At 49.1% G+C, this 14,685-nt stretch overlaps 2 protein-coding genes across 3 annotated transcripts; one reads left to right on the forward strand and one right to left on the reverse strand.

The window, feature by feature from the left end:
* Positions 1-1,200: 1,200 nt before the first annotated feature.
* On the forward strand, positions 1,201-8,161 carry LOC117592652 (kelch-like protein 17). The gene is made up of 5 exons (XM_034286597.1): positions 1,201-1,409; positions 4,110-4,316; positions 4,584-4,767; positions 5,521-5,617; positions 5,681-8,161. Exons 2-5 carry the CDS (start codon positions 4,291-4,293, stop codon positions 7,225-7,227), a joined length of 1,854 nt encoding a protein of 617 aa, XP_034142488.1. The 5' UTR covers positions 1,201-1,409; positions 4,110-4,290; the 3' UTR covers positions 7,228-8,161.
* Positions 8,089-10,744, reverse strand: LOC117592656 (prohibitin-2). 2 transcript variants are annotated; one of them, XM_034286602.1, is made up of 7 exons: positions 10,727-10,744; positions 10,463-10,607; positions 9,788-10,134; positions 9,495-9,728; positions 9,326-9,403; positions 9,169-9,268; positions 8,089-8,384 (listed from the first exon to the last, which is right to left on the reverse strand). In XM_034286602.1, exons 2-7 carry the CDS (start codon positions 10,593-10,595, stop codon positions 8,260-8,262), a joined length of 1,017 nt encoding a protein of 338 aa, XP_034142493.1. In that variant the 5' UTR covers positions 10,596-10,607; positions 10,727-10,744; the 3' UTR covers positions 8,089-8,259. The 2 variants fall into 2 exon arrangements, with proteins under 2 accessions (XP_034142493.1, XP_034142491.1); XM_034286600.1 differs by lacking the exon at positions 10,727-10,744 and adding an exon at positions 10,696-10,711.
* Positions 10,745-14,685: the final 3,941 nt, after the last annotated feature.

Here is a 14,685-nt window from a genome sequence, read left to right on the forward strand (position 1 = left end):
CTCAGCAACGACAGAGACACCGATAGCAGAGGCAAACTCAAAGGCAAAGGCGACGCTGGGGACATGCGCAGCAGCTCTGGACGACGCACTTGTCAACTTTGGTTTGGGGTTTTTGAAGTGCGACCTGAGCCGGGAGATTTTCTAATATGCAAAGCAATGGTAGCGGTAATGGCACTCGGAATGCGAATGGGAATGGCACCGGCAATGGGAAGATGGGAAGCGGAGTCGAGTGTCTGAGGAGTCGGTGCTTCGAGTGCTGCATTGAATCCTTTTGCTATTGGCATTTTAAAAGGACAATAAGGCTCAGGTGTGCCAAAGGTACTCGAGATTCGGGCAACGGACGCAATTATCCTGTCATATTGCGCAATTTTCCTAGTTTTTGGTATTGCATCTCCTTGCCAATATCCCGTTCAGGCCAGATAACCGACCGTCTGATGTGACGTCAACGTAAGTAAGCCTTTCGCTTTTTCAATTTTATATTTTGTATTAACATAATTGGGTCAGTGGCTGGCTGGTGGTTTCCCACCACTGGCCATTGTGCCATCCATCCAGCCATCCATTGTGCTAGTCCAGCCAGACCAGCTTTTGGCCCTGGACAGACCCCTGCCCTGACCAGTGCTCCTTTTCAGTCGCATACGTAATTGGATTTGTGTGCAACGCTTGCAGCTTCTGGGCGTGTTTGAAAGTCCAGAAAACTAGCCATCAGCAGTCAGTCCGGGCGGTACGGCAGCCGGACAGCCGCCAGCCATGATTGCCAGCTTCCAGGCGGCAACTTTCACGTAAAGTATTTGAAAAAGTTTAGTTTCGATCAACAGTTGACAAAAAGAGTTTCAACTAAAAGTTGAATAATTAACTTAGCACATATGTACGTATGTACTGCATACGTAGATATATATTGAATTATGTAAATTACTTTTCAACTGTGAGTTTAATGTGTGCAGAAACTACTCTATTCCAGCTGGGGCAGCATGTAATAATGCAACAAATGGCAAATTGAAAACTAATTTAACGATTTCTGTCATCTACATACATATTTCTGTACAAATGAAATGCCAGGCTGTAGCGCATTGACAAGTCGCCGCTTACCGTAAAAGCTTTCTTGCCGTTCCACTTCCATGTCGTTTCACTGAGTGCCCGAGCTTTGCTTTGGGGCTTTGGGATTGGGGCGCCGGCCTCAGCACTGCAGCACAGCGGTTATTGGGCCTCACTCGAATTCAAGCTTTCGCGCCGTGAAGTTGTGGCCTGCGCATCGCAGTTGTTGGAGGCGACAGAATAATTGGCTAAGCAGCGATTCGAAATTTGTAGTGCAAAGTGAATTCCGGTAAATACGGACTCGCGCCAAGTGCCGTTACAGCCAAGGAGCATCTTCGGAAACTCAAAAGGAACTCCTCTTCAATTTAGGGGAAAAGGTGCGGCAGCCAGGAATAACTTTCTTTCTTGGTCGGCAGGGACAGAGCAGAGCGCTGGGGTAAGGGTCTGCACATGCCGTTGCATTTGCCAGGAGAGAAGCCAACTCCCACCTCTGGAGTTGCCGGATGAGTGCGCAGACGCCATGGGGGAAAACGGCTGTTTTCACATTTCCCGCGTTGCCAGCAGGTTGACGACCCGCCGCATGCCGTATGCTGTACGGAAAAAGCCGGCTCTGACAATCGCCCGGGCCTGTTCCGGGGCTTCCACGCTCACTTTCGTTCATCGCGTCAAGGGGGTTGCGTCGTGGTGTTTGTAGTGTCCCTCCACCCTCTATCCGCTACCCAGTGATTCACACAGCCGATTCCCAAATAGAACAATCTGTCGGCTTACGCTGCGTATGCTCAATGCCCTGACAGCTGCCCATCGCTGGTGGGCCGTACGCTGTTTACTTGGCCCACATCCCGGGGTAACCCTTAGCCATATTTGGGGACGGATTATGGGAACCTCTTCGCCTAGCACGCACTGGCACTTGATTTCTGGGGGCGGCCTCAAGAGCCTCACTCATGCTGTTGTGGCTGGAACCGAAAATATGTGCTAAATATGGTAAGAGTTTCTGGAGCTCCAGTGAACGATCTTTGGATGCCCTACAGATACTCGATTGATGTTTATGAATGGAATGCTGTATCCAATGTCCGCCTCCGGTGAGCAAGAGCTTCCATAAATCTGCATGTTAGTCATTGATTTAAGCTGTAATTACGGCTGACTCGATCGAATGACACTTCCGCTGGCTACTGCCAAAGCAGTTAACCTTGGGGCTGCTGAGACAATGATGCAGTGCTGCATCAGCACCCTCTAATCATCAATGAAGCGTGCAACAAGAATCGCAATCTTGAAGATCTCTAAAAGCAGCAAGTCACGTGGAGAACATACTACAACATTTCGTTGGTAGTTGCTTGATGGCCAAGCAAATGTGCCGAAACAGCAAAGTTTTGCCCCACACACAACTATTGTACAACCAAGCAACCAACCGGTTCAATGTTTGCACAATTTTTGTCGAGTTTAGGGTTCTTTTTCTGTTGTTTTTGTTTCTGCGGTGCTTTTCGGTCTGTCGCCAAGCATTAAATATTACTGAATGACTGCGGCTGGCTCTCCCATCGTTCTGCACACAGTTGTAGGGTTGGGGGATCTACGTGTGGAGCATACTTTGCTCCGTCTCCAGCTGGTTAGCTTGTTAATTTGAATTTCACACAGACAAACACACACGTGCACACACACACAGCTTCTCTACCGGTCGAACGCTCTTTCTGCTCCCCTTGTGATAAACATATTTTCACTGGAGGGAGTGGAGTTTGGGTTATATTTAAGACAAAAGCTTTGGCCACCCTCGCACCGATTTGCCACACCTGAAGGTCTCCCAGAGTTACACCTAAACGAAAGGCACTTCCTGCTACTAACCACCTACGCCTCCCCCTTAACCACTTCCTGTTCCTGTTCCTGTTCCTGTAGTTTCGCTTCCTTTCCAGTTCGCCTTTGCGTGTGAGTCGAACATAAACAAATCGTGTTTCCAGTTAACTTTTAACATAATTTCATTGCTGCTGGTGCTGCTTGTTGGTTTAGGTGGCCACAAGCCACCGTTAGCTGTGCTCTGTTACTGAGACACAACCGCAACACACTCTGACCCTGGCTGCCTGCCTTTAATTACCCAAACGCCAAGTCGTGTCACGACTAGTGCTGACCCCGCCCAAAATGGCCGAGGAGTACGCAGCGAATGCAATGCGAATTGAGGGCTATCCCACGACTGCAGCTTGTTCTACGCCCCCTCCACACCCCACACTATTCTACAAACATAATTTGCTCTGCTTTTTGTTTTGCCTTTTGCTGGGCAGTTAACATTTGCCTAATGGGGCTTCTTTACCAGTAGGGGTGTCGAGCCCCGGGGACATTGCCCTCCAACACAATTGCGCCCTCAAGCATGGCAGAGCAGAGGCCTCTCTCCCTCTCCCCGTTTCTGGCAAAAAAAAAACTAAAAACCGAAACTGAAATTGTCGTCAATTTGTTTTGTGTGCAAAGTGAAATTTTGTTCGAGCATGTTTCAAGCTCTGGCTGCCTGACTGGCTGACTGTTATTTCTGTAGCTGTTGCCGCGTTTTGTTAATGCAGCGATAAATTCGTGATGTTCGTTTCATACACGATTCCCCACCACCCCACGGCCCGCCAGCGATGCCGGGGCGATGCGAAAGCTCTCCACTTCACTCTCTGCACTCCTCTCAACTCTACCTCGTTGAAGTATTTATTGTTTAGTATTCATCAAAACGGGGGGGGAAATGTGACTGGCAAAAATGTGCAAATTGCATGCGACAATCAATTTGGCCAGGCCACATCCTGGCCCCATTGCCTGATCCTCTTGCAGTCCCAACAATGCCTTGCCATCAGGACATCAAACGGGAGAACAAACAATGGCCAAGAGAACGGCGAGGATACTTAACCCAGTTTTTAGTTTCATTCAGATGCTTCGCATTCACTTTGACATGCCAAAAACCCCGGAATGATATCATGTCGGCCCTCGGCCCTCGGCACACGGCCCACGCTCTACGCTCTAATCCTCTGCCCTGCCCCCCACCAGTGACCTAAATTCGGCTCTATTCCATGCGGGTGGCCACAACAATTGTCCCAGGTATTGATTTTTGGCCTTCGTTTCAGCTGGAGTTGGAGTTGAACTGAACTGCCAATGAAAAGACTGAACAAACCGAGGACCAAAGCAGGGGAAGATGCGCTGAAGAGAGAAGTAGCTGCTGCCCTGCGATAAGGAAATAGCAACACAAGCAAACACATCTCCACATCAATATAAACATAAACGAAGCCATCAACAGACGAGGCCGCAATGTTTTTGCCTGTGAAATCAAATCAGTAAGTAGACAGTGAAATTCGAGTGGAGAGTCTCAGCTCCAGCTGGGGAGACTCCCCATTGACACCATTCCACCCCCGAAACAGTGGGCTCCCTTGGCAAAGCATAAACATGAACATGAGAACATGAGAATGCGAGGGAGCATGAACAACCCTCGAGCGAGCTATGGCTATGCCGGCATAGAATTTTCATGTTTCCTGCGACATCTTGGCGCCACACCAACATCATCATCGTCATCATTATGATTATACAATTTGATTCTGTTGCAGCTCGGGGGAGGCGAGTGGCAACAACGAGGATGTCACCACCACCAGCAACAATTCCACACAAACGCCCAGCGATCTGAGCCCACCGGGACCCAATGAGGAGGTCTTGCCCCAGGCACATCATCAGAATCCAGGACATTGCATTGCCTCCTTTGCGGCCATCAATCAGATGAGAACTAATGCCCAGGTATGTGGCAATCTATCAAAATATATCTTTGGGGGTTATTTAGGATAGGGAGTAGACCCTGGAGAGCTCTCAGCTTTGGTTTTTTCTTTAGTTTTTTTTTGGCAAACAAAGAAGAGGAGACTTCACAGTCCGAGTACCACTTGAAAGGGCATTGAAAACTGGCCGCGATTAATTGACAGATCTTGATATTGCTGTACTAATTGCATTAGGCGTGAACATAATTAAAATATTTATTTAGAATGGGCGCGTGATTGAGGCCGTCGCATGTTTTAGTTGCCGCTGTGCCACATGCCGCATACTTAATTTCTTTCGTTCGCTTCTCTTTATTTGGTCAGTCGGCAAACGATTAATTGTCACCCAGCTACGCCACCCCCCGAGCACAGAGTTCACCAGGGGTGGGGCCATTCGAGCAAATTGCCGTTTTAGAGCCTCAGCGGGCGGCTCGGCCTTAGCCCGAATCGAAGCCATGATGTAAGCGACACTTTGCCATCAAAGATGGGTCTCAACCGGGAGGGGGAAGGCATTGACTGCCGTTCGAAAGTTATTAATGGAATATGTCTGTGTGTGTCTGGAACAAGTCACTGTTGTAAGGATTCAAGGGGAGCCGCAGGAGGAGCATTGCAAAATTGAGCACGTAGCCAGGAATTAATCGGATTTGTCAAGCGACACTTTGTCTGGCCGTAACAGACGGGTGCCATGGGTACTCCATGTGTCAACAGCGTGTGTTAATGGTTCCTCTGGTTATCCTTTCAGCTCTGCGACGTTCGCCTGGAGGTGGGCGGCGACACCATCAATGCCCATCGAGTGGTGCTGGCCTCTGTCTCGCCCTATTTCTATGCAATGTTCAACGGTGAGTGGAGTTCAACGAGCGAGATGCTTGAGATTACTCACCCTAATATCTCTTCCCTTCCAGATGACATGCTCGAACGCACGCAGGGTCTGGTGCGACTCCACGACGTGGACAGCACCGCTCTGCGCCAGCTGATCGACTACACCTACACCGGGGAGATCACAATCACGGAACAGAACGTGCAGGTGCTGCTGCCAGCCTCGGGACTGCTGCAGATGCATTCGGTGCGCGACGCGTGCTGCAAGTTTCTGCTGCGGCAGCTGCATCCCTCCAATTGTCTGGGCATCCGCAGCTTCGCGGACGCCCACTCGTGCAAGGAGCTGCACACGCGCTCCCACAAGTACGCGCTGCAAAACTTCCAGCAGGTGGTGGGTACGGAGGAGTTCCTGCTGCTGCCCTTCGAGGAGGTCAGGGAGCTGATATCGAACAGCCAGCTGAACATCAGCTCCGAGGAGAAGGTGTTCGTGGCGGTGGTCAACTGGGTTAAGCACGATCTGGCCACGCGGCGGCTGTACACGTCGGAGCTGATGTCGCACGTGCGCCTGCCGCTCGTCAGCCGCGACTTTCTCATGAGCTGCGTGGAGGCGGAGACGCTAATGCGCGACGACTCCGAGTGCAAGGAGCTGCTGCTGGAGGCCATGAAGTATCATCTTCTGCCGGAGCAGCGCAGCGTGAATGGCAGTCAGCGTACGCAGGAGCGGCGGCCGGAGGGCATGAAGCCGTATGTGTTCGCCGTCGGCGGCGGCAGCCTCTTCGCCATCCACAACGAGTGCGAGGTGTACAATCCGAGGAGCAACAGCTGGAGCCCGGTGGCTCCCATGCTGTGGCGTCGCTCCCGCTCCGGGGTCACGTCCCTGCACAAGCAGCTCTACGTGGTGGGCGGCTACGACGGCGTCAGCGATCTGGCCACGGCCGAGAGCTACAATCCGCTGACGAACAAGTGGAGCAACATCACACCGATGGGCACCAAGCGCAGCTGCCTGGGCATCTGCTCCTACGACGCTCTCATCTACGTGTGCGGCGGCTACGACGGCGCCTCCTGCCTGAGCAGCATGGAGCGCTACGATCCGCTCACTGGCATCTGGAGCTCCTGCCCGGCCATGAGCACGCGGCGTCGCTACTGCCGCCTGGCCGTGCTGGAGAACTGCATCTACAGCCTGGGCGGCTTCGACTCCACCAACTATCAGTCGAGCGTCGAACGCTTTGATCCGCGCGTGGGACGCTGGCAGCCCGTTCCCAGCATGACCGCACGTCGCAGCAGCTGTGGCGTGGCCTCCACCGATGGCCATCTGTACTGCATTGGCGGCAACGATGGCACCATGTGCATGTCCAGCGGCGAGCGCTTCAACCTGAGACGGAACACTTGGGAGCCCATTGCAGCCATGCATTCGCGCAGATCCACCCACGAAGTGGTCGAGGTGGAGGGCGCATTGTTCGCGCTGGGCGGCAATGATGGCAGCTCCTCGCTGAACTCCGTGGAGCGCTACGATCCGCGGCTCAACAAGTGGAGCGTGGTCAATGCCATGGTGGCTCGCCGCAGCTCAGTGGGCGCTGCGGTGCTGGAGTGTTTCCATCTGGAGCGCGGACTGGTGCAGACAACGAACTTATGACCCTTGGCCAGCATCAGCGAGTCCTTCGCCGCTGCGTCAGCGAGCGCCGCTAGCGGCACCAACGGAACGGGAGGATCATCAGTGGCAGCATCAGTCACCGGAGGCACACTGACCGTGCCCAGTCGGGCGGAGGCGGCTGCGTTCACGGCCAACATTGCATTGAGCAGCTCGGCGCCGTCAGCCAGTTCCACATTGCGACGACACCGACGCGACACTCCCGGCCTGGCCGAGACCCGGAGAACCAACAGCAACGCGAGCAGCAGCAGCGGAAGTGGCAGCGGCAGTGAGAGTGGCAGCAGTGCCACCAGCGGAACAGGAGCGGCAGCAGCAGCAGCAGCAGGAGGAGGAGGAGTAAAGCCACCGGCGACAGCCTGATCCTGGTCTACGTCGCGTCGTTTTTAAGTCTACAAAAACTACAAAAAACTTACACTTACATACAAAGCTAACCCCACGCCTAATGCAGGAATTTGATTGATTGTTCAGTTCGTTATTAATGATAGATATATAGATGGATAGATACTCGTATATGTGCGACTATTCAGCCCGACGGAGATGCATGCAGCAGCCACTGACTGGGACAGGCCCCTGGCGGTTGTTCAATTGCTCAACAATGGATGGAGGAAAACAGAGCTACCAACAAGCACACATATTTCTAGTCAAGATCTCTCACATTAGACACGCCCACACACCCTAACACACACACACATTCACATTATGTACATGGGCATGCCGTAGGGGGCCTGGAGGAGCGCAGTCTGCTAGCAAGGATGTGGAGACAACAAACATGGAGAAGCAACCTAATCTGCCTACAATTTACATACATAAATCTCTATACACATAAATTATATACTATATACACTCTTATGTACTATTCGTATGTATTTTATACACGCAATTATAAAGATAAGTAAATGTTTCGTATTTGAAGACGGTCAAAGTCATCATTGTCTGCTATTTTGGTACGTTCCCCTCGTCGATATCTTGATATTTGTACTAGAATCAGGGGAACTGTGGCCTAAGTCAGTGCCCGAATCAAAGCATCCGTCCCGCTGTCTTGTGTGCAACATTGCCCACGTTGTTACTGCCGTTCTCCTGCTGCCCCGATGCGGCGACCATTTTTCCTGGATTAATCCAGTCCTTGGGCAGGCCCGTGCCAACTGTAAGAATGACGGGGATGGTGATTATTGAAGAGTGCATATGTGCAGGTGGACACGTCAGTTCGTTTTTTCACGAGTGTGTGCAGTGCAGCAACCGGTGGGAGACAAGAGAGAGAGAGAGAGAGCTGGAATCCATATTAACAATCGGCCATGGGGACATGGCCAAGCAATCGACAAGTTCGACAAGATCGACAGTTCTCAGTACGCATTTATTGTATTGTTTCCGTTTCACGTGATTCTTGATGATGGGACAAGGAACGTTAAATGCTGATGCGGCCATCTGCCCGCGTCGGCTCCCAAGCTCACAAACTGACAGCGGCGCTTGGCCCGTTGTGGTGCTGCTGTGCCCTGGCGCTTGCGACTCGTAGATGATGTGGGATGAAGCTGTCTCCGAGTGGCAAGGCTAGCGCACAGACAGCGCGAGCTGCGGCGCAGACAGTTCGTGAAAAAATGAGGACGACATGCCGCTTGAGAGTGGTTAAAACTAAACGGTACTTAGGCACTACCTCGAAAATGTGGGATAAGAATTAATTAACAAGGAATATTGGTCGCTTCTTAGTCCAAGTCGCCAGCTACTGTGTTGCGCGGGTGGGATGGAGTGGAGAAACGTAAACAGAACGAAATGTATGCGGCAAAAAGAGAGAGTACGAAGAACGCGTTAGAAGTTACTCAGAGAATATTAAGGCTATGTCTAAGTCTTGGTGGCCAATGATTGGAACCAAAAACCGAAACTGTTCAACTTAAAAGTAAACTCTTTTTGTTAATCAAAACGAGAGCTATTTACTTTTGTAAACCTTCTCGGTCATGTCATCGAAGGCAGAGTCCTGAATGTTCAACATCAAGCTGTCAGCCGACAGGTAGACCTTGTTCTGTGAGCTGGCAATCTGTGGAAAGAGATTAGATGTTAACATATATATTGGCTAGGTGAATATCAATCATACCGTGCGGGCAATGCTCTGTGCGGCACGCAGCTTGCGCAGCTTCAGATAGGCTGGGTTCTGCTTCACGGCCAGACCTAAGTAAACATATCGGTTAAGGGAGAAACCAAGAGGCAAATCGAATGGGAATTCCTAAATCTAAAGATAGGTTTGTTTGTTTGTAAAAGGATATCATTTTGGCTGCTTCGGCTTCACCCTCAGCCTGGACAATCTTCTGTTGCTTCTCCTGCTTGGCACGCTCCACGAAGAAGACGGCGCGCTGCGCCTCCTGCTGGGCAACCTGTTTGGCCTCGATGGCGGCAGTGTATTCCTTGCCGAAGCTCAGCTCGGTGAGGGAGACATCGTCCAGAATAATGTTGAAGTCACGGGCACGCTCAACCAGCTCCTTGCGAATCAGCAGCGACACCTTCACACAGGGTTATCTCGATTAAAATCAGGTCAGAAGGGGCTGCTCAATTCACTCACCTGTTGACGCTGTGTAATCAGCTGCGAGGCATTGAACTTGGCAATGACGCTCTTCAGCACCTCATTGCAGATGGAGGGCAGCACCTTCTCGTCGTAGTCCACTCCCAGCTGCTTGTGCAGGGAGGGTAGGTTCACAGAGTCGGGACGCGACAGCACACGCAGCGAAATGTTGATCATCTGCAAGTCTTTGGAGCCGGTGGGCGAGGTAATTTTACGGGGACGAGAGCGAATATCATAGATAATGGGATACTGGAACCATGGAATGCGGACGTGCAGACCCTCGGAGAATATATCATTCTGTATGCCGCCGACGCGATTGAAAATGATGGCGCGATGACCGCCGTCGACTGCAAGCAAAAAATGTGTGGAGTTTGTTATGCAATCGACTTCATATTAAAAATTAGTAATGGAAATACTGCAAGTTGTCAGAACTTTTACTCAAGGATGGGTCCGATCCTTAAAGCTTCCATTACCATTGGAGATTCCATTTAAACGAAGATTGTGCAAGGCTTTTTATTAGTTATGAAATCTGGAGATAGCGCAGGCCCTCGCACCCATACACTCACACCTTGGCACTGAATCGGGTTGAGGTTATGTGCACATGCCGCTTCGGCGTCCATGTTTCTGCTCTTATTCATCAATTCTGCGGAATTATTATGATGAACATTTCCTTACCTGTGTAAAAGGACTGGCTAACACCATAGGCTGCAGCTCCGGCGACCGCCAGAAGCTTCAATCCAATACCCAGTCCGGGTGGGCCACCTTTGCCCAGCTTGCCCGCAAGATCATTCAATTTGCTTTGTGCCATGTTGTTTGATTTCTAAATAGACAATTTGTTCATGAGTTTCTGTTTTTGAAGTATTTGAGAGCAAGGTTTGATTTAATAAAAGCAATAATTATGAAATTACATCGACAAAAAAAACCGCACGTTCTATTTACCTGGATTAGTGTGACAGCGAAATTATTAATTAAGTATACCGACAGACCCTCGCAAATATACCCTTTCATTTTTAAAATATACTGTAAATATACCATAAATCTATAATCATTTTTCGCGACTTTGATCTACTGTTTAATATTACCAGCTAGCTAAGTCTTCCAGCCCAAAATCTATAATTTATTGCGATTAACGAATCAACTGTCTATAGATTGACAGTCTTGCTTGCTGGAAATATGCAAAAGAAATACTCAAATAAGGAGAATTCGATTTCTAAGCATATGGTTCAGTGTATCTTTTACGACCACCCTGCTTAGGTAGCACACCTTGCAGTTTTCCATAGCTTTTTGAGTATTTAATCGACTTTCAGTATCGATAATTTGGAAAATGAACGCGTGGCCAGAGAATGGAGTATTTGTTGAGTGCGCAATTTAAATTTGAATTTGAATATAGTTGGATTTTATGTGCACATAAATATTAAAGGAACAATTAATTAAGTTGCTTGAAACTGAATAATTTAACTTCTCTCTTTGGGTTTTCTCTCTCAATATTTAATCTAATATATTCTGGTTTTCTTTAGCGAAAATCACACTTAGATTCCCATGAATTTATGGAGGTTTATTACGTCTCGTTGCCATCCTACCTTATCACGACAGTGCCAAGACTTGCCTTCAAAGCATTACAATCTTTTGCCTCCGCTGCGATTTGAGGATTTCTCTCTTTGTTTACGTATTTATTACTTAGCCCTGATACGGAAGTGGCAGATAAACGTTCGATGGCTTTATGACGCTCGCCCTAAATTGTTCACTGATGGATTTGTAATTAATATTGTATTGACTCCAACTCACCGATTAGATTAGAGCTATTAATTATAGCAGGTTGTTACCAGTGTTTAAGAGCTCTTCCGTTGTGCCATACACATCTCAAGTGTTGCGGAAAATTAAATGCAAGATGCGAAGATTCACTCCTAGTCTGACGTCGATAGGGTGGCGACGGGCCAATGTCAACGTAGGCAGAAATCAGCTTCGAATTGTACATATAAGAAAGTAAAAATGAATATAAATTCGATTGCTTTGCATTTGTAGAAATCCCCGAGAGAATCCCCACCACAAATGATGGCAAATTTATAATGAGAGTTGGGTGGAGAGACCGCAGAAATCCAGAGTAGAATAGTTAAGTTCCAGGCGGTGGGTGGGCGAAGGGGTTCGTCAGGAGGAGGAGGAAGTTCCTGGTTGTGGCTGTGGCCCAATCAATGTCATCTTGCTGGTCGAGCGCTTTGAGCGTTAATCGCCAGACAATATCGGCTATCAGACGGCAATTAGCATGCGCAACGACCCGCCGCCGCTCGCATATGGTCGGCCACCATAACACCGCATGGCAGTTGGCTGGGATTTCGGCATGGCCTAACAAAGCTTGCCAATTTGGCTGGATAGTCACTTGAACTTGGATTTACATGTGACCAAGTGGTGCGTGGGCGGGGGGAGAGTGTGCGAGTACTTAGGAATTGAGGAACTCAATTCGAGCCGAGACTCACTTGTCGATGGTCAAGTTCAAGCTGAAACGGCACGTTTTGCATGTCAGAACAAACATTAATCGAATGTGGGGTAAGATTATGCAATCGATTGACAAATACAAAACAGATACGAAAAAGGGAAAGAGAGTGGGAGAGTGGGAGAGTGGGAGAAACAAATAAATCTGAATTGCATTAACAACTGCACAACTGCACAACTGCACTGCGCTGTAAAAAATAAGTATGTCCAGAATGTAATTGCTAGTCCGTCAAACAGCTGCTCGGCCCGACGTAATATCTGCTGGAGGATGTGTAATTGCATTGACTGGCAATTATTTTGTGCGCCCCAATTCAACGCCCCCCACCCGCTGCCAGCCACCTCATGACACGTGAAAAACTAAAACACCAGCCTCAGTCTGAGCCGTACAATATTATTACCAGAGCATAGCGTGTTTGTTCCGATATAGCGGGTGGGAATGAAAAACTCTAACCCAAAAACTGCTGCATCATTTGGCAGCGGAAGAATCACGAAATGGGGGAAGAGGGTAGCTTTCCCATTTACATAAATCTACATTCGATTTGAGACCATACTTAGCCGAGCTGAGCAAAAACCCATTAATTGATCCACAAACAAACTTGGCTTGCGGTTCGGTTCGTCTGGTGGAAACTGTTGTGCCAAGCACGAGATTTGTAAAACGGCAACAACATTCGGCCAGGGGGACAAGAGCAATGCTCTAAAGCGTACTCAGCATATCAGCAAAGAAACAATTGTTGAGCATCCTAGGGGATCCTTTTTGATGCCCCAGAAGTCTGCTGCAAAATATATATTTCTCACCTTACACCTGACACCGTAAAACTGAAATAAATCACATCAGAAAAATCTGCACTGAACATTGACTGACTGCTGTGGCGGCTGGCTTTCCTGACAAATCCATCAATAAAATCCTGAGAGACTTGTGCCCCAATGGACCATAAAATTAAAACAGTTTTGATAAGACCTCACGCCAGAAGCATCATGACAAATGGATTAGACACTGCCGCGTCCCCTCTGGACCGGTGCTGGACCGCACATCAAGTAGGAGAGGATTTAAGACCGTTTTGCACAATGTTTGATTTTAGTGTCCCATTGTTTAGCAGCTTTAGAGTCCAACACCGAGATTATCACTTGTTTTTCTAGATGGATCGACATGAGACGAGCGTGTGGCTGAAGGGTGTCTGAAAGTGCGTCACCTCTTGGAGGGGAGGCTATCTAAGGCCTTGGTTGTACGCTTCGTTTGCACCTCACATCCGATCAGATCGAACTTTCATTTGGGGCAGCAGCGAATGGCTGTTAAAGTGAGAGTCGAGAGTTGGCAAATAAAATACGTAATAGGATTAACAAGTGCACAATCCATTGGTAATGGCAAAGAATTCTAGTTATTCTCCCTCCAACAATAAAAAAAGGTTGTTAGTACACAGAGAGAGAGGGAGGGAGAATGGAGGGAATCGGAACCAAAACGAATTCCATTGGATCAGCCAGGCATGAACTATGCATAGCCAAGAATTTTTAAATCGCACATACTAAATACTTAGTTACTGGGGCTCTGGCCTCGGGGAGAGAGTGGCTGATGCTTAGAACTATTCCCCCTTTATGCTGCCCAGGGGAAAGTGAAAGTAATCCACTCTTACTTCACCCTGTCAGTGTAATGTCAAGAGCACACCTCCACTCCCCCACTACTCACTCAATCACTACTCGGTATCGGACCGCAATCATAGCTCTCGGAACTCAGCTGGGTGGCATCCACGAGTAGGGCGGCTGATCGTTTAACCAGTTTGGTTTTTTCTGCCACTCTGTTTCGGGATTCCCTCGGAGCAATAATTCAATTTGTTTACCCAAACGTTTCATTCATACAAAAATCAAAATCGAACGCGTAAAAACAAAAACTTTGTAGCCATAAATTTTCCATTGGCCCATTTCGGTGGCTTTGCTGTCTTTTGGTGTCTTCTGGGGTGGCTTCCGCCCTGATTTCATATCACTTGTGGGCTCTGCTCTGCTGCTACTTACACCCAAATACATATAACACTGTGTCAAGAGCATCATATGAGCCTCCTTTGATTGGGTGCGAGGCGCGAACACTTCACCAAGGGGCCCTGACTTGCTCGTGGGCATGCCCCGGCCATGTCTATTGTGCTAGGTGTAATCTATAGATGATTCTGATAAGATTCGATTGAGTCGGATATCTGTGCCTGTACCTATGTACCTATGTACATTTGTATAGATGGACTCCCACGGGCTGTCCACGGGGCGCGTAAGTGGCCTGCCCTGGGCATTTCTCGGCAGAGTCGAGAGCTCTGCTTCGGTGACGTCGCCAAATGTTCGATACACGGAGCGGAGCGTGCTTGAGTGCCTCGATCGGGGCTCGCGTATAAATGGAGTCCCAGCGGCGACTCAGCGTTCAGTCGGTCTGAAAT

The sequence above is a fragment of the Drosophila guanche genome, unplaced genomic scaffold (genome assembly GCF_900245975.1).
Source record: "Drosophila guanche unplaced genomic scaffold, DGUA_6, whole genome shotgun sequence".
In the NCBI taxonomy this organism is placed as follows: Eukaryota; Metazoa; Arthropoda; class Insecta; order Diptera; family Drosophilidae; genus Drosophila; species Drosophila guanche.

What these genes read in the sequence shown, in the direction of transcription:
- LOC117592656 (XM_034286602.1), bottom strand. Translation starts at nt 10,595, where the DNA reads ATGGCACAAAGCAAATTGAATGATCTTGCGGGCAAGCTGGGCAAAGGT. An exon ending in AAGCCGAAGCAGCCAAAATG is followed by an intron (nt 9,404 to 9,494) that starts ATATCCTTTTAC and finishes CGATATGTTTAC; the next exon opens with TTAGGTCTGGCCGTGAAGCA. An exon ending in CACAGAGCATTGCCCGCACG is followed by an intron (nt 9,269 to 9,325) that starts GTATGATTGATA and finishes CTCTTTCCACAG; the next exon opens with ATTGCCAGCTCACAGAACAA.
- LOC117592652 (XM_034286597.1), top strand. Translation starts at nt 4,291, where the DNA reads ATGTTTTTGCCTGTGAAATCAAATCA. An exon ending in TTGCCTGTGAAATCAAATCA is followed by an intron (nt 4,317 to 4,583) that starts GTAAGTAGACAG and finishes ATTCTGTTGCAG; the next exon opens with CTCGGGGGAGGCGAGTGGCA. An exon ending in TTTCTATGCAATGTTCAACG is followed by an intron (nt 5,618 to 5,680) that starts GTGAGTGGAGTT and finishes CTTCCCTTCCAG; the next exon opens with ATGACATGCTCGAACGCACG.